General features: G+C 50.7%; 1 protein-coding gene across 1 annotated transcript in view; it reads right to left on the bottom strand.

Moving 5' to 3' along the window:
* The window catches only part of Ark2c (arkadia (RNF111) C-terminal like ring finger ubiquitin ligase 2C), a 104,885-nt gene extending 87,456 nt beyond the window's left edge, over positions 1–17,429 (bottom strand). The window contains exon 1 of the mRNA XM_052155824.1: positions 17,321–17,429. Within this exon, the coding sequence (XP_052011784.1) occupies positions 17,321–17,381 (61 nt within the window). The 5' untranslated portion in view covers positions 17,382–17,429. The remainder of the gene's footprint in view (positions 1–17,320) is intronic.
* Positions 17,430–18,866: the final 1,437 nt, after the last annotated feature.

The raw sequence follows: 18,866 nt of genomic DNA, 5'->3' as shown, positions 1-18,866 counted from the left end.
GAGCAATCACATGTGACTTGCTGGCCCCCCTGCTTGTTATACGCTATGTGTTTGGCTTTGAAGTGCCCCCCCCCCCCCGCCAGCCCACAGAGACCACGTGTTACAGGCCCTATTCCTAGATAGTTGCTAGGTGGTTCTTAGATGGTGAGAGTGTTAACTTCAGTGAGTTAATGCATTCATGAGTTTATTCCTAAATGGGCTATTGGAAGGTGGGACCTGGTTGGGAGAATGTCTGTGAGGGTTGTTCTGCAGAGACCCCTTCCTGATTCTCCCTCTGCCTCTGAGAGGAGCCATACCTCCCCCGCCAGGATGTCTCCCCTCATTGTAGTCCTGAAACAACACAGCCAGCCCAGCAGGAAATGAAACTGAGCCACTATAAATCTTCCCTCCTTTAGGCTGTTTCTCAGCTGTTTGTCTCAGTGAGAAAAGCTAACTCAGAGTGAGGGACCTAAACTTCCTTACCTGGAATGGTGAATTGTCCTGGAGAGTTTGCTGGTCACACCAGTTCCTCCACCATTCAGCATTGACCAGTGAGCTTTGGAGCTGGCCTCCCAATCCCTGACTCTGAAAATCTCACCACCACCACCACCACCACATCCTCCCCTCCAGAGGCTTCCCTCCTCCTCCATTGAAAGTACCTTTGGTGATGAACACTTCCCTCTGTGACAAGAACATGGGAGGAAACAGAATAGAATAAAACTATAGTTGTGGGCAGAAGGAAAGGGGGAATGTGGGAGTCAGGGTGCCTGAGATTCTTGCTCTTCTGGTTCACGACAGAACACAGAGACTGAGACATGAAGATCTGGGTCTCTGCTGACTGACCCTCACCAAGTCTTTTCCTTTACAGAGTGTAAGTGTGTCCCTTCCAGTCTACAAGCCCTGAGAACTATGTTCTAGTGGACTGGAAGACAGAGTGACCTGGGACCCAACCAGCATCCCAAGAGGAAACCCAGCTCCCTCCAGAGGCCCTGCTATTCCAGCCCCCAGCCCAGGTGTCTGAACTCTCACATGGACATCTGGTATCTACTTTTCTCTTCTAGAGAGCAACCTCATGCCCTCAAAAAAAAAAAAAAGTGACAACCTGGGCAGGTAAAGGGTGTGGACACAACCCTAAGAAGCGGGAGTACTGGTCGACTACCTGTAAGCAGTGGTGTCCTGGGCCTGTCATTCTTGTTCTCTGACTCTCAAAGCACTCCCCCTCTCTTCCATCTACACACACAGGGAGTGCAATTACAATGGCAGAGAGACCAGAGACAACCAACAGGCTCACAGTGAGTCCCTAAAACTAGCTGAAAACAAAGTGGATGGCATTTGAGTCTCTCAGCAGTTGACATGACAGGTCTCATGCCTTCACTCTTGCTGAAGAGCCTGATCCAGAGTCCAGACATTGTGCCAAGCACTTCCTATAGACTTTCAAGAAATGTCTGCAGCATTCCAGGGGAAATCTCACAATTCCATTCATTCCATTCCTCAGATGAGAAAACTTAGGCATTGGAGGTAGCTTGGATGACAGTTGTAGTAGTTTAGATGAGAATGGACAATAGACATGTAGATTGGAACTGTTCAGGAAGGATTAGGAGGTCTGTTCATGTTGGAGTGTGTTACTGTGGGGTGGGCTTGGAGGTCTCAAAAGCCCACACCATTCCCAGTTACCTCCCATCTCCCTGCTCTCGTGTTCTCTCTCTCTCTCTCCTCCCTCCCTCCTTCCCCTCCCCCCCACCGTGTCTTTCTGTGGATCAACTACTGCTTCAAGGCCATGCCTGTCTGTACCTATGCTCCCTTTCATCATCACGGACTCTAGCCCTCTAGAACCACGAGCCCCACGGTCTATTTATGCCAATCCTGGACTGCGCATGTCAAGTCCACCATCTTATATTTTGCTCAGCTCTCCAGTCACCTCTGTAGACCAAGCCTTACTGGAAGCAGACATGTAGGAGCCTGTATTCCTCTGAGAAAGATCTACAGCTCAAAGCGAGGGTCATGACCGGAGAAATGGAGAAATTTTCCATTTAATTTTAGCAAGCTTCCATGTGATTCTTACAGCATGTAGGTTCAGGAAAGTGAAATTTCCAAGACAGATGACCCCATCCCAAGGGTTTCTCTCCCAGCATAGACAGCTACATATCCCTGCTGTCCCACTCTATCTGAAGAGCAGTCTACCTGCCAGGACTTCTTGGCACATGAGTGCCGAGGCTTGCCTAACAGGAGCTCCCGGCCTCTGGTCTCAGCGGTGCCAGTGTCTGCCATGATTTATGGCCAAGACTCCCACACATACTCTGAGGCAGAGAGATCTGGAGGACTGTTCACAAATTAAACCCAGCCCTCCTCTTCTCCCAGGTAATGGGTCTATCTGATGATGGAAGAGCTTATAAACAGCTATCGTCAAATTAATCTTCGTGTTGGAGAAATCATAGCGATCATAAAGAAGACTGAGTGTATCTGGCTCGCCAGCTTGTTAGGATACTTCATAAAGCAAGGCAGCAGCATTAATATCATCTCATCTCTTCTACTCCACAGCTCTAGGGTGGTAGAGGTGAGTGGTTACCTCAGCAGGGCTCAGGACCAATGCCTGGGGCAATCTTCCCACCTCCACAGACTGCTGCCCACACCTGAGGTTCAGACCTTAGGACTGGGCCTGCTAGACTCTTCAACTCTTCCTGATGCTCCTCATATGGTCTCTATACTCAGTGTCCCCTCTCTGCCACTTTCTGCAGACACAGAGCACACCCTGTCCCAGCTCAAGATCCTCCTGGATACCTTCCCCGGCCCCTCATCATTACTCAGAGGCCCTGTGATGTGACAGAGAGCACATCAGTAAGCAGGGGCATCCTCCGTAGCACCCACCACTACCTCTCTGCCTGTGCCTCACAAGGATTCTTGGAAACAGCAGAGCCCTAAGGTCAGTGATAAGTAGGTGTGCCGACCCAAGTTCTGTGGTTGGCCTGGGGAGGTTAGCATGGGTAGCATAGTTAGGCCTGGAGGTGTACCTGGCTGACGGCCTCTGCCTCTCTGTTGGAGTTGTTATCTCAAAAGTCTGCTATGGTAGTGTGAGGGCATCTAGGGGTACAGTGGACAGGAGAGAGAAAGGAAGGCAGAAAACCCAGAGACAAGAACTGGATTCCTCTGAATAGCGTGTCTGTGTGTGCTCATACATGCAAGTAGGAGGTGGTAATTGTGCATTGTCTAAATGAACAAAACTAGTGCTCTTACAAGAGCCTATCTCTCTTGCTCCTGTGAATTCACAGCAAAGGGACAGTTGTGAGGAAGCAGATCCTCTCCACACACCATATCAGTTGACACCTGGATCCTGGCCTTTCGAGGTTCCAGAGCAGTAAGACCTAAGCTTCTGTTTTGTTATTGTGGCTGGAGTGGGCTCAGATAGTTGCAAAGATGGCATCCCTAAGAGGAGGAATGAGGTACAGGAGATCTTGAGACAGGAAGTCACCAATTAGGGGAGCTGCCTCCAGCCAGCCTTGAGCTAAATTCCCAGGCTAGCACTTCCTCTCTCACCTTCCAGGCATCACGTGTAATGGGTGTTTCTAGAAGCCATACAATCTCATCCACATATGTGTGCACGCACAGAACTCAAATGTGTGCAGTTGGACAGCTTTGGGAAATGCTAGTGACGAAAAACTAAGGTCTCTTTTATGGAAGCCCACTGCAGAGCTCTGAACGAGGTGACCCAGGAAGCACCTCTTCAAGACCGAGGTGTATGCAGTTCTGCGGGATTGTGGGCACATGTCACTTGCCCACAGAAAAGCCTTTTAGCAGCAAAGGGTCCTGGCATCGGGTGGAAAGGATTGCCACCCATATCCCTGTGCCAAGTTCAATCTCACCTGCAGCTTCTAGAGAAGCTCTCTCCCCACCCCCCACGCCCCACTCTCCCATCACTGAGTATGCTAACCCAGTTACCAAGAGCACTATCCATCACTGCTTTCTGGGAGACCGTGGAACCCTAGTGTGTTTATCATGGTCTTCTAGGACAGCACCCAGCTCACGATGAGTCTGGGCTCGGAGTAGACTGTGGATGTTAGATTCCCGAGCAACAGGCAATACTGTTCAGCTGATGGTTTAGGGTCCGTAGTAAGGCCTGGTGGTGGCCCTGGTCACCCCACCCTCAACAGGTCTCCTTCCCTGCCACCTTGCCTTACCGGCAGCAGGATTCCACCAGCCTGTCCTCAGTGCACACCCTTTAACCCTTGCTCAGCCAAGAAGCTCCTCCCCAGCACGTCTCCATGTTAAGAGAGGACCAAGCACATACTTTTGGCCCATTCATTTCCCACAGAGCTCAGTTTCTTCAGGGGAGGTAAGGAACTGTGCCTGTGCCTGGCCGAGAGTGGACATTACACGGATATCCGTTGCTGTTCTTGTGTGGGTGTCATCATTGTGTCCCCAAGACCTGGCTTAGGATCGTGGATCGAAGGCAGAGTCTCAGTGTACCTCTGCTAGGTGAGATGAACAAAGCCACTGTCCCTTAATCTGAGCCCCCTGACAACCCTGTTGGGAGGTCGGTCACTGCGATTGTCCCCATTTCATAGGTGAGAATGCCGAGGACCAAAAGTTCTCCTTCTTACCATAGTCAAGGCAGCAAGCATCAGGGAGCCTTGGCACAGGGCAACTCCTAGCAGGAGAAGCCACGCGTGATGGTGAGGGCAGCCTGAGGGACGCCACAGCGGTTGCAGCAGGTGAAGAGGTACTTACTTCATCATGGTAGGGATAGAACGGAAGCCCTGTCAGAGAGGCCGGAAGCATTGGCCCGGAAGGGTTGACCACTTCAGAGGGAGACCTCGAACATCCCATGGAGGACAGAGAAGTCCCCCACGGGGTGCTCAGGCAGGTTCAGACCAGCAGAGGGAGAGGAGAGGAGGCAGAGCTCGGGTGGACACGTCCAGGCCAGTGGAAAGGGCGGGAGATAGAAAGCGGATGTCATGGACGGATAGCAATGGAGCAAGAGGACCCAGAAAAAGGAAAACTCAGACAAAAGTGACAGCCACGGGACTCTGACATTTAGCTCTTGGGTTGAATTTGGGCCCATGTGGGCAGGACAGGTGCCAGAACTGACCCGACAGCTGCAGAATCCCCCACAGAGGGTCCCCAGGGTTTCACTGGCCTCTCCCCATCCAGGATGAGGGTCCACACTGCTACCCAGAGTGACCACTGACTTCGCCCTGGTTGCGAAGCCTAACCGTGTATTCTCTGTTCCTTTCAGGAGTGCCTAGAGGTGCTGCTGGGAAGGCTGTGGCCAGAAGATGTCTGTGGCTCAGCCACCCACACTCAAAATGGAGACTCAGGACTGCTTGCAGAATTAAGCTACATGCGACACGCCTAACCGTCTCCTGTCCGCCCTGTCTTCCCAGGATCCCTTTGCACTCCCCACGCCCTTGGGATTGTTTCTCACCTGAACAAGCAGACAGGTGCTTGCAGAAGGAGAGGGAGCATCTGGGTGGGGTTCAGAAAGTGACCACCTCTTGTTAAGTACTCGCAGGAGTCGGTGTGCCTCTAACTCCATATGCATCATTGGCTTCTACCACCTTCTTGTGGCACTGGTATCAGATCAACTCTGTACCATCTTTTCAGAAGAGACTGAGGTCCTTGTTCAAGTGGGCTAGCTGGGAGGGGGGTATATAGTGAGCCTGAGGGAAACATCTAGGCTCTCTTTGCTATCAGTGTGTGTGTGTGTGTGTGTGTGTGTGTGTGTGTCCTCCTCTCTTCTTCTCTCTCCCTCCCCCTACTCCCCACCACACACACTACCACCACCCCATCCCTTCCTGAAGGACCTGCAGCAAATACAGCCCCAGCCCTACCTGGGAGCCGGCTCCTGGTAACTGGGGGAATTAAGGGAGTCTTCAAGAAGGGTTTGTTAATAGCAACCAGTGGTGGCTGCACGACACTGTGGAGTATATTTAATACCGCTGTGATATCTATTTTACCACAATAAGAAGAGTCTTGAGGGTATCTTGGCGCCCCAGGGATAGCTCCAGCTGAGTGTCCCCTCAGGAGGCCTTTCTCACACCCAACCATGGATTTGTCTTCAAGCCCTGACCTCCCTTTGTCCAGTTACATTCATGTTGTCTTCAAGACACACCTTCTGCAAAGCCACCCTTAACTGAACGGAGTCCCAACTCGAACTACTAAATAGCTTGGGTCTCCAGCACTGCGAAGAAGGCCTTGGGCCAAGCAAGCATTCCCCGTCAGACCCTGAAGTGCTGAGTTTAGGAAGGACATGAAGCAACTAGACTGGTTTTATCACAAAGTTCTAGATTTTTGTTTAAGTTGGTGTGAAGTCAGATCCCTTGTTTAATTTATCTAAAAATTACTTTTTTCTATAAATTCAGAACTGGAAACTGCAGTTTGCCCCTCCTTAAGTCCAGGTCCTTTTATTTGTCTCCCCAGACTCAAGAGTTCTGGGATCTTCCAAGCACATATCTAGTTTCCCTGAAGTCTAGAGCATACTTGAGGACAGATACCCACTTGCTGGAGGGTGGGAGATGGGAGGGGGAGGGACCCCCCCAACCCTCCCAACCCTCCCAACCCTCCCAAGCATGGGTGCAGATCTGGGGTGCCTCGGACTGGCAGATGCCCCTGCTGTGGAGAACCTGCAGGCATAGCAACAGAGCTGGCCTCTGTCACTTCCCTTGTCGTCTCACCCTGTCCTTTCTTTCTCCCCCCTCTCTCTGGGAAGGCACAAGGACCCTTCAGAAGAAATGCCACCCCAGGCTACTAGCCAGGTCACCCCATCTCTCTGCTCTCACTTGCAAGGCGTGGCCAAGCTGAGAGCCTCTCCCACACTCCGGATGGTTTGTCTTCTCACCCAAGTCACAGCTTCACCCTGGCATCGTGTCTTACTGCCAGGCCTCTAGGGCTTTGTGGCAGGGCACACCCTGCTCTGGGGCAACTGAGCATTCCTCAGTCCCTAGTGCCGGGAGCCTCGGTCCTCACCTGCCTCCTTCCACTTCCTCCTCTGCCTATGACGTGAGGCTGTGACTTGCTTCTCTGGCACCCAAGATTGGAAGCTCTAGTGAACACTGACAAGGCCAGAACTGAAGCCTTATCTGGTACCTCTGTGAGCACCCTCTGCAGAAGCTGGGTACATTTGGCGTTATGGGGTGATGACGGTAGTACAGGAAGCTGTGAGAAGAGGTGCCTGGGCCTGAGTCTTCCCAGCTCTTACTTTTTCTGTGGAAAGGGATCTACAGCTCTGGCCAGCAGGCCTCGGCCTCAGGCCTTGGCGGTAAAGAGGTTGGTAGTGGGAAGGCCTGTGGTTTTTCTCTCCAGGGAATGAGCCCTGCTAAGTGGGCTGAGGCTTTGTGGAAGAGCCTCTTTGGGCTGAGGAACAGCAGCCAGGAGTGGAATGGTCACATTAATCCATAGGTTCCCACAGAGCCTGGAGCAGAAGTTTTTGCTCTGAGATGAGGTTGGGCCAGAAAGACAGCAGCCCAGAGAGAGCCCTGAGCTCTCGGGATGGGCGCAAAAGGGATTCTGGCAGCTGAGGAGAAAAGCTGGAGCAACTTAAGCTGTCTGGAGAGACGGGGAGCAAGGCACCGCACCCCCAGCCCTACATTAGAGAGAGAGAAGGGACGCAGCAGCTGGGGGGGGGGGAGGGTTCTTCCATCATCGAAGCAGGTGTTAGCTGAGCCCTGCTCGCTCCAGGCTGAGGCTCCTGGCTCTCCACCTCATCTCTGACACTTGTTCTCCTGGGCTGAGGAGGCCAGCCCTAAGAGCTAGGAAACACATCGGCATACCCAAGCCACCATGGGGTGAGGTCACCATGGTGACCTTTTTGGATGAGGGGGCTACCCAGCCTGAGGCAACGCACCTCACTCATGTTTCAAGGAACACGAGTTGCCTCTGCCCCACGCTGTTCCTTCTGCCTGCAGGACACCGTGTAACTTGCCCTGCGACAGAAGGGCACTCATCCATCATACACCAAGGCTGCCTCCCAGAGAAAAGGCAAAAAAAAAAAAAAAAAAAAAAAAAAAAAAAAAAAAAAAAAGGCAGAGGAAGAGGAAATCATGGGTTTTTTTTAGAACAGGAAGGGTAATTAGGCCAATTATCTCCTTGGCAGACAGGAAGTGAAGTCGGAGAGCCCTCAGCTTTGGCCAGCCTCATAGGGTGGTTAGCAAGAGAGTGGGACGGAAGCCAGGACTACTTCCACTGAGCTCCGTGAGGGCCTTATTATTACTCTTGCCTTTGGCTGACTTCTCTGCTCGGTTTGTGTGCATGACTTCACACAACAAGTTCCAGAAGGCACCAACCACAGACTCACCGTCCGACAGACACAGTACCAGAACCGATGGTAAGTCAGACACACTTGCTCATGACCGGTGTCTGGCAAGAGGAGCAGACCCCAGGCTGCTGCTGAGGTTGTGTCAGTGGCACTCCCCCTCTATCCCCTGTTGGACCCTCACTGAGCCTGTTGGTGGAAAGGCCTGGGGTAGGCCAAGCCAGGGAGGCCTGCAACCTGTGACACTTGTAGTGAACCAGATACCACCAGGGATGACTCAAGCAAAATGTTACATGGCCGCTGAAGGCTGTGACTGTGAGAACAGCTCAGCAAACTGTGAAACTGCTCGTGTGAAATTAAAATGGAGGCTGTAGCCGGGCCCAGTATAGAAGGCAGGAAGATCCAAGTTTGAGGCCAATTTAGACAGCTTAGGGAGACTCTCAAAAATTAAAGAGAAGGGAGGAAGAGGCTGGGATGCAGCATGTGCCTCGCACGCTTGCAGCCCTAATTCCTCCTCCAGTGCAAAGCAGAGCTGTTTATACATCAACTCTACACACAAGCACATACCCAATGCAAATACAGAAATATGGGAGGCATTCCACGCATGCGCTCAGCGGATCACGCCAGGGTGAATGCCCTGGGTTGACTCTCTAAACTTCCCAAATAAGGATTCCACCCTCTCTGTGGATGTAGTGCCCGTCACCCGTGAAGTCACCAAGGTGATCTAAGAAACACCACAACACGGACTCACAATGGGAGAGGCACCACCTCTGCCAAGGGGCAGCTATTCTATCTGCAGAAATCAGGGCAACCTCCCGGACAGACACCTGGAAGCTTCCTGGGAAGTAAGCATGTAAAGGCGAAGAGGTTACCATCCCTGCTGGAGACCCGGCTGGTCCTACATTCTAACCTCTAGTCCTACAGACATTCTAACCCTACGTTTCAGAGTTCCCTAATGGGAAGACAGGCCCAGTGCTGAGAACATAAACCCCCTCACAGCTTCACAGCCTGTATGGACACGGAGCCAGGCTTTCTGAGTTGTTCCCACCAGATACAAACACCAAGCAAGAATTGCTTTTCCTATGCTTAGCTCAGTGTCCGGGGTTCCTAGCAGTCTGCAAACTACAGAAGTCACAGGAAACCAAGACTGGGCAACCAGTCACCTTGAGTCAGCAGCCACTTGGGTTAACAGGCAAAGGCTTTTGCCACGTTGGACCTCAATTTCCTTCCAGGTCCTCAATGATGTCCCCCACAGGCTATGGTGATACCTGGAGGAAATGGCTTGATAATGGGCTGACCCTGAGATCATTCCTCCCTTGTCAAGACCCGCCCTTGCTCTCCTTGCCACACCAGTGCCTTTGAACTCCAACTGGATAGCCCAAGATTGGCTCTTTCTAGCTTCTTGTTCCCCAAGGGTGTAAGGGTGTAGGGGTATAGATAAGGGTGTAAGGGTATAGATAAGGGTGTAGGGGTATAGATAAGGGTATAGGGGTATAGATAAGGGTGTAGGGGTATAGATAAGGGTGTAGGGGTATAGATAAGGGTGTAGGGGTATAGATGACGCCCCTCTCTCCCCCTTCCCCCCCCTCTGTGTGTGTGTGTGTGTGTGTGTGTGTGTGTGTGTGTGTGTGTGTGTGTGTGTGTGTACAAACCCAGCTAGGACCCTGGTACTCAAATGCCTGGAGTCTCTTTTCCCCAGAAGTTGAAATTCCATAAAACTTGACCCTGTGATATCAAGACACAGTAGTCCAGCTGTCAGAGGGGTTAAAGTTTTGAGGCAGGCAGTTCCCAGGGATAGCCTATCAGCCAGAGATACATAGGAACAACACAGTACACCATACATGGAGAGCATCGTAGAGTGACTAGTACTACTGGTTTTCTTCTGGACTAAAAGTGCAGAAAAGCTGTACAGGTCCTGACTCCCGGACATCACCACAGTCCTCATCTCTCTGCCAAGTTCCATGTTTATCCACATACTGGGTTCATAGCTCACCAGAGATGGCTGTTCCCATCATCTCCTTTTGTCTTTGTGATCTTACACTGTCCAAGGCACGCCAAAGACATTCGTCTGGACTTGACATTCCACATCCTGGCCTTGGTCCTGGTCATTCCTTCTTCATGGCAAGGCCCATGATGCAAGTCTGTATCTCACTCCTTAGACCAGGAATCTGGCCCCAGCAGATCATGCTACCTCTGCTTAATGGAAAACCAGAGGCCAAAGAACAAAGTCCAGACTATCTCAAAGATCTCAGAAAGTGGCCTCAATATCCCGTCGTCCAGACTTGTCTACATATTCTATAGACCTTGTGCTACGTGACCCTGGAGTTATGATTTAGGGACACTTATTCAAACACAGGACCTTGAGCCTATGGCTGCCCCTGCCACTGCAGAAGCAACAACTCTCCCCAGGTCTCCCCCACCCACCCATGGGCACATACCATAGCATGCCCTGTCCCCCACACTACCTGGTGCTAAGTCTGTGTGCATGCTACCTCAGAGGCACACACAACAAACCTCCAGTGTCACCACCTCTGACCTTATGTGATCCTGACCCTTGGGTCAGTAAATGCCCACAGTAATGAACGGTAAGGAGCAGCGTTATAGCCTGTCCGAGACACTGCTGTGTGCCAGGTGCCTTTGATTAGTTTAAACACATCCTATGGGGTGGGTTTTATGATGGTCATTACCCAGGTGATGCTCAGAATGGCACCTCTGTCCCCTTCCAGGTCAAGACAGCCAGGACTCAAGTCCTAGACCACTCCAAATGAGATCACTCTGCTGCCCACCGAGGCCCTCTGCGCGGGTATCTCAGGCAGCCTCTGGTTTACTGAGCATTGCTCGCTGAGTCTCAGTCTCAGGAGCTCTCCCTTCTGCACCCCCTTAGCCCAGTGTTTGGTCCAAGCAGGTATTTAATAAATACTCATTAACTAAGACAAGTAAGCGAATGGAAGAATGAATGATTGAAACACGAAGAACAGGCATCGCAAGTAGTTCACCAATTATGCTGAACCTGAGCTTGCCAAGGAAAGGCCCTCTGTGGCTAAGCCATACCAGAAACACACACTCATTTGCTTCAATATGTTATGCTGGAATTTTTGTTTTTTGGTTTTTGGGGTTTTTTGTTTGTTTTGTTTTGTTTATTTTTTTTTGTTGTTGTTGTTTTGGTTTTTTTTGAGATAGGGTTTCTCTGTGTAGCCCTGGCTGTCCTGGAACTCACTCTGTAGCACAGGCTGGCCTTGAACTCAGAAATCCATCTGCCTCTGTCTCCCAAGTGCCGGGATTAAAGGTGTGCGCCACCACTGCCCAGCTTACGCTGGGAATTTTTAAAAGCTATTTACATCTATAGAGAAACTAAGGTGAAAGTGCCCTGTATATCAGGACAGCTGTGGTCCAGCAGAATTGAGAGACCTACTGTATTGGGTCGGAATCAAGAGCCAATTGTCCTCTGGCCAGCTCTAGAAAGACTCCACCTAGCACCAGATATAGGCCAAAGCTGTGGTTTCCCCTTCCGAGGAAGCTGTCAAGTTCCCAAGGAGAAACTTCAGGACACTTATTCACAGAAAGAAAGGACAAGGCGAAAGGGTGGATGGTGTGACAGCTCCCAGAGAGGCAGCAGTTGGCGTGGCCTTTCCCCTTCATCTAGAAAGCTTAATTGCTTTGGCTGTTTTGTGGGGAAATTTCTACTAAAGAAAACTGATTAATCAAGTGGGGCTTATCTGCTGCTAGAAATCCAGAAGGGAACAAGAGACGTGCTCCATCTCATCAGAGACCTGGCGTCAAAAGTCCCTACAGCAGATAGAAGGCTGAGAATGAAGACCAGTGTGCAGTGGCTTTATAGTTGTCGGATGATAAAGTTGGGGGAGAATTCTCCTGGACGTGTTCTGATGATCTGGGTTGTATACAGCAGAGACTCAATGTGTTGCTAAGGCGTGGTTCCGTTAAGTCAACTGCATTCTGTACAATTACTGGATATTAGAGAACTATCCTTGAAATGTATTGCTAGAGAATTCTGAAGTGCTGGACATCAAGTGAGAAAAGTAAAACCTTAGAGTCCGTTAATATTTATCTTTTGGAGGAAATGAGAGTTATCACCCAGTTTGTTTTGACTAGGTTAGATGAAAGGGTTATTTTGCTTCACCACACTTAGGTCTCAAACAAACCCAAAATTAAATATATTAAAGGAAAACCAGGAAACCTTCAAGGGCCTGGCTTTATAGACCTGCATATTTCCTTTTGAATACATCATAGCACAAGCCTCCGCCAGGAACATCCGTGTGTGCCCATGTGTCACAGTAAATCAGTTCAGCTTTCCCACCCCGGCTGGGGGCGAAAGAACAAAGGGCTGGAGCAGAGAGGGCAGCCCTCTGGGGTTGGGGGCGTCTCACGAGGCCACAAAGATAGCAAAGAAGCAGTGGTCAGACAACAGTGAAATGACCATCCTCCCTGAGGACACCATGGGAGACCCGCCCAAGAAGACAGCCTAGTGGAGCCAGGGAGAACTAAACACATCCGCCAGAGAAACAGCTTCAAATGATGACCCGTTGAAGGAACCATGAATTTCTTTAATCAACTGATTTCCTCTGGTGTCCAAAACGCCTCATTTAACAAGGCTTGTTCTGGGCTGAAATTGAATAGATGTAATTGACAAATGCTTGAATTTGAGTTCCACTGGGGGTAGAGGTGGGGAGGGAGATACTTCTCTGTTGGCTTTTCCAGAGCAATTACGGGTGGAGGTGGGGGATAGATGCTTGGAAGAGTTCTTGCAATTTGGACAGAGGTCCTGACTTCCCTCCTGACCTCCCCACCCCAACCCCAGCAAGCACACATTCTGAGACAATGGCCAGAACTGGTTTGCTTTCTCCCCAGAGAGGGCCTAGGGCCACAGATGAAGCAGCTGTGAAGCAAGCAGGCTGTAATCGGCTTTAGCTGGCTCGCAGCCCACAGACAGTACACACTCTTACTCCTACAGTCCCAGGTGGAGCTGCCAGCTCTGGGATGGGGAGGGGCCTTAGGGGCTTCTGTCCCAAGCCATCTTCCTTACCCAGGATCTAAATGATGAACTTACAGTGCAGGGCTCAAGAATCCCAACCTACATATAGAAAAGGATGTTTTAGCGCTTTGGATCACGGCTCCGGCTACATGTCACGTGTGTCACCCCAGGATGATTCATAAGGACAGTAAATCAATGAGACGGTGAACGAAAACTTAAAACACAACTCAAAATGGGTTTTTTCGGGTGAGTCAATGGTACAAGATTGCTAGTTAAGTACAGTATCCCTTCTCTCAACCTGAGTGTGATTTCTTTTTCCTTCCCAGTGCCTCTTAGCTTGGACACTAGTGGAAAGGGGAGGGGATTGGGTACACAGGTGGCCAAAGATAGAGGATCTCTGTGCCTTGGGCTGTTTGGGGGAGACAAGACAACTGACCTTACCCAGGGCCCCAGGCTTCTATTGTCTTAAGATATGAACTACATGAGATTAGAGTCACCATATCAATACCACAAAAAGGGAGAGAAGAAAAGGGAGGGGGGGAGAAGGAAAGGCAACGAAAAGGCATTCACTCGACTCTTACAATGGGAGGTGGGGGTGGGGTGGGCGGGTGAGGTTGGCGAGGTTGAGGACAGAAAAAGCAAGGAGCCTCTAAACAGCAGGATACAACAATAAATGGGAAAACAGCAAGAGAAAAAGCACACTAGGTTAATATAGGAAAACTAGTTCTTTATTGAGATTGTATATTAGTATTAGTGAATTCTGTGTGTAACAATGTCATCATGCACACGATACAAAAAAAGAAAAAGAAAAAGGAAAAAAAAAAGAAAAAAAATAAAGAAAAGAAAAGGCTGGGCCCACCATGCTTCGGAAGGGGGACAGAACAAAAGCAGGCGTACACTGAGCAGATGGCCTGGCTACACGGCCACAGTGCGGTTCAGCAGGGTGACATCTCTAACCGAGCGCTGTACATTGTCAACTGGGGGATGTAAAAAAATACAGATCATGCTTTAGTTTTAGTACAAGAAAAGGTGAAAAGATACACAACCAAGAGGGTATTCAATACATAAAAATTACCCACAAAATAAGAACAGGAAGTAATTCAGCACAGCAGAACACGCTACCCCTGTTTAATGGAAAACCATTTTGCTGAGGTTTTTCGGTTTTTTCTTTTTCTTTCTTTCTTTCTTTCTTTCTTTTCAGATTGCCAAACAGCATTCTGAGGCAGCTACTTGGGACTATTTTGGAAGGCGCCTTATTCTTTCATGATCGCTGCTGTTTTGTTTCCGTTTTCAAGCAGGTCTGGCTGGCCAGGCCGCAGAAGGGATCCCTGAGGGCCAGGGCAGATGTCCAAAGATGCTCTTGGCATTGTACAATTAAACAATTAGGTCCTATGGCCACAGTGGCGCCCCTCAAGCCAGGGACCTTGGTGCACCAATTTTTCAGAAGCTGAAATAGCAGCAACTGTCATTTCATTATGGATTTTCTTTTTAATATATATTTAATAAATTTTGCCTCCAACTAAATGGTATACCTGGGTGCTGCCAGGAGGCCAGCTGATGGTCACCCAGACAAGTGGGAAATGGGCTGCTACAGCCTCCAAGCCAAGGCAAAAGGAATCCACTTAACAGGGATTTACAGTGCAATGTACTCAGCTAAACAAGATGAAGATACACAAATGATAATTTTTCTGTATCTAGTCTGGAATGGCCTGCATCCTGCACTACTACAATGGAAACTAAAAGAACAGGCTTAAGCTAGCAGACTATATAATAGTTTTACAAGAAAATTGTGATTTAGGACCTTTTAGTTAAGCATTAGTATCCTCTATCGGAAGGTCATGAGTTTCTCAGCACATTGTGCTAAATTTCACCCACAGCCCAACTCACCCCTCAGACCCTAAAAATTCCTGTGGGTGTGTTTACCGTGAAAGTTTGCCATTGCAATTCTGCCTAGCAGAATGGGTTGGGGGGTTTTTTGGTTTTTCTTTTTCTTTTCCTTTTTTTTTTTTTTTTTTTTTTTTTTGGACTTTTGTTGGTGGAGGGGAGGAGGGTTGTTAAAAATAAAATTTAAAGGCAGCTGAACAATTTGAATTTTAAGACATGGAACCAGCCCGCTGCAATGGTATTTAGGGATTGGGATCGGTAGTATTAATGAGAATGATAATGATTTAATCAGGATAATTATACTTTCAGGCTCAACATCCTTCTTAATCATTTTTGAATTTCTGCCTAGTGTCATGTTCCACACCCGTTTTAAGAGGAAATGCCAAGTAATAAGACATAATTGTGTACTGAGGAGGGGGAGGCATTTCCTGATCTAGGTCGACCTCCCTCCCCTCTTACCCACCCCCCAAGCTGGCCTGAGATAGGGGATACTGCCGCTTAAGTAGCAATGCCTTCCTCAGATGGAGACAGGAAATGGTTAAGAGGGGTGTCACAATACAGCTAAATGCGGAGGCAGAAGGGTCACAGCGCACACAGCAGCGAGTTGACCATTCACTGAGCTACACGATGAAGAAAAAAAAAAGATTTGATAAATGCAGAATGTCATCACTCTATCTTCACACAAAAAAACTGCAGTTCAAACAGGCCTAAAGGGCCAACCTTGCCTTTAGGGTTCTAGGGAGAGGCACAGGGTTGGGAACAGTTTGGCTGAAGGAGGGAGGGCTGGGTTTTCCTGGACTGGTGTAGTCTGGCCCCTGGGGCTCACTAAAGCTCTGGCCTTGCGACCCCACCCCACCCCCACCCTGGCTATGACTGGGAGGACCAGCCTGGTAGGCCAAAGGGAAGACATCATTCTTGTAAGGGGTGGGAGGGAGTTAGCCAGTAAGAATTTAAGCAGCCGTGGAGTGGGAGAGAAGAAACATTTCCAAGAGAAATGTGAGTCCAGAGGCAGAATACAAAAAGAAAAAAAAAAAAAATGAATTGAAATGTATCTCAGATTTGCTTTGGGAAGTGGGAATTTTTGATTAAAAGAAAATGGAAGATGTGCGGTTGGGAGAAAAGGGGGGAACCAAGCTATTGTTGCAGGGGAATGTAAGGAAAAGGGGGTGTGGGGGTAGGGGGACCGTGCAAGCACACCCCATATACCACAGTTAAAAACAAAGACAGCGCAAGCCTGCTGCTTGGTCAACCCTTGCCCCAGGCAAAGGCCTGGCTTAGGGGCAGCTTTCCACCTCGTTCTCACGCACAGCTCAACACCCAAGGAACAGACAACCTGCTCCGGACCGGCCCAGGGGTTCAAGGAAGCGCACGTCTGATTTCCGAAGCGCATAAGCACGCGAGCACGCGCACGCGCGCGCGCGCGCACACACACACATGCGCACACACACACACACACACACACACGCACGCACACACGCACACACACGCGCACACAAGGGTTTTAAACCTTTAAATGCAACTGTCATACAAAGACAGTTTCGGAGAGGGAGGTGTGCAGGGCCACAGAATAAGGGCAATAAAACAAAAAGGATTAAATGAGAGAAAAGCAAGGGACAAGAACGTACAAGTGCCATGAGAGGGAAAGGTTTGGAGCATGGGATGGGGCTGATAACAGATCCCAGCTCACTGGCCATCAGCCTTAAGGCCTTGGGGAAAAAAAAAATACAAAAGACAGTATGTCTTTAAAAAAAAAAGGCAAATCACAGAAAATCAAACATATTCTCTCTCTCTCTCTCTCTCTCTCTCTCTCGCTCGCTCGCTCGCTCGAACACACACAAATACACACACACACACACACACACACCAGCATGCATCTTTCCCCTTCTTTCGGTCACACGGGGCTAGGTCGGGGAAGGGGCTGTGATTTGGAGGAACCACGTCCGCCGCAAATAATAATAATAAAAAATATGGGACTGGGGAGAAAGGGACCCAAATTCACCAAACACTAACTTCACTACAAAAGCTCCCGCGAGGGTGCCACCCCACACTCGGGGGTCTCCCCAGAAAGGGGTGGGGAGCAGCACCACTCGCTTCGCCCCGCGGCTGTGCCTGCGCCCCCGCCCGCCCGCCGCGCCCGCCCTCGCTCCCGCCCCCGCTCCCACCCGGTGCCTGCGGCGATCCGCGCTCGGAAAGAAGCAGACCCCGAAAGGAAAAAGCGATACCTCTGTTTCGCACAGAGCCAAACACTGGAAGCACGAGATAGCCGACGTGGACCAGGACCATCCTGGCTCCTCGCGCAGCGGCGGCGGCTGCGCGCGGGCCCTTTGTGGCGCGGCTCCGGGGCGCGGGCAGCGGGGCTGCGGGAGCCGCCGGGGCGGGAGGCGGAGCGCGGGGCGCGGGCGGCGGGGCGGCGGCTGGCGGGGAGACAGATGGCCCATGGAAAGGCTCCCTTCCCGGCCCCTCTCGACATTCAAAGGCGCTGGGGCCGCAGCTGCCGCCACACAAAGGCGCGCGCAGCCAATGGGAGCGGAGCGCAGCGCGGCGCGGCCTCGCCGGAACCGCGGGGGACAGCGGGGACCGCGGGCGCGCGGGGCGGGGGAGGAGGTGACGGCTGGAGGAGCGGGCGGCCAATCGCGGGGCCCGCTGCGGTGCGGGGGGGGGGGGTGAGGGGGGACGCGGGGCGCGTGGAACCTGGCGCGGTCCTCCGGCCGCAGCGCCCTGCACACACACACGCGGGCGGCGTGCACACGAAGCATGCACACGATGGGAGACGTGCTCCCGGACATGTGGAGGTGTGTTCGCCAGCGCAGACAGACAGGGAGTGCACACGACCCAAAGGTCTCCGGGCACCGCACACAGGTCACACGGGGGCGTGCGCACAGAGGCTGGCACACGTGCAAGCCTGACTGCAGGCGCAAGTGAAACTGGAAAGCCAGCAAGCAGCTGCAAATAGGACCCAGGCACTGCCGCACAGACTTGCACACAACAAGGAACAAATGCAGGACGTTTGCCCAAAGACACACAGAAGGGGACACACAATGCAGACGCAGGTAAGACCGCATACTACAACCTCTCTGCCTGACACATTGTGGTCTTACTCTTGCACAGCACAAAGCTCCCCAAAATTCGCTCAATTGAAAACCACACATTCCCTGAGCTGTGCACACTGTCAATGCAGCCGTGCACTGTCCAAAAACCCAAGTCCCCATCTCCACCGTTCACCTGCTCTGACACTGGCACGCCCAGCCATTTCACAGGCACGCCCACTTCCGCGTTCACAGGCAAATAGGTGACTTGAGGGTTTTTGCAGACTCGCACCCAAGTGGAAGCCCAGCTTCTGTTTCAGGAGTGACCCTTGGTCAGTCAACTAGATACTCAAGAGAAAGCAAAGCACCTCTGAAACTGTTCTCAGTAGACAGCCAAGACAACCTTTCAGGTACATGCAGCCTGCCTAGTATGAAGACCTCTTGAAAGAAGGCTTAAGGCAAGAGATCACTTGACCACCCACCTGCTGCCAAGCCAGGCTGTTTCCTACACCAGGCTTCTCTTCGGAAACTAGTGGCTCCTTTAATCCATTAATCTAGCTGGCAAAGTCATATATGAAGTAATCTAATAGCACTTGGCACATACATTTATGCCACTGTTTCTCAACCTGTGGGTCGCGACCCCTTTTATAAGGGTCATTTAAGATTGTCAGAAAGCACATACTGTTCATAACAGTAGCAAAACTACAGTTATGAAGTTCCAACGAATATAATTTTATGATTG

Source organism: Apodemus sylvaticus, chromosome 13 (genome assembly GCF_947179515.1).
Source record: "Apodemus sylvaticus chromosome 13, mApoSyl1.1, whole genome shotgun sequence".
Taxonomy (NCBI): Eukaryota; Metazoa; Chordata; class Mammalia; order Rodentia; family Muridae; genus Apodemus; species Apodemus sylvaticus.
The sequence above is the reverse complement of the archived record's forward strand: the minus strand, read 5'-3'. Positions and strand labels throughout refer to the sequence as shown.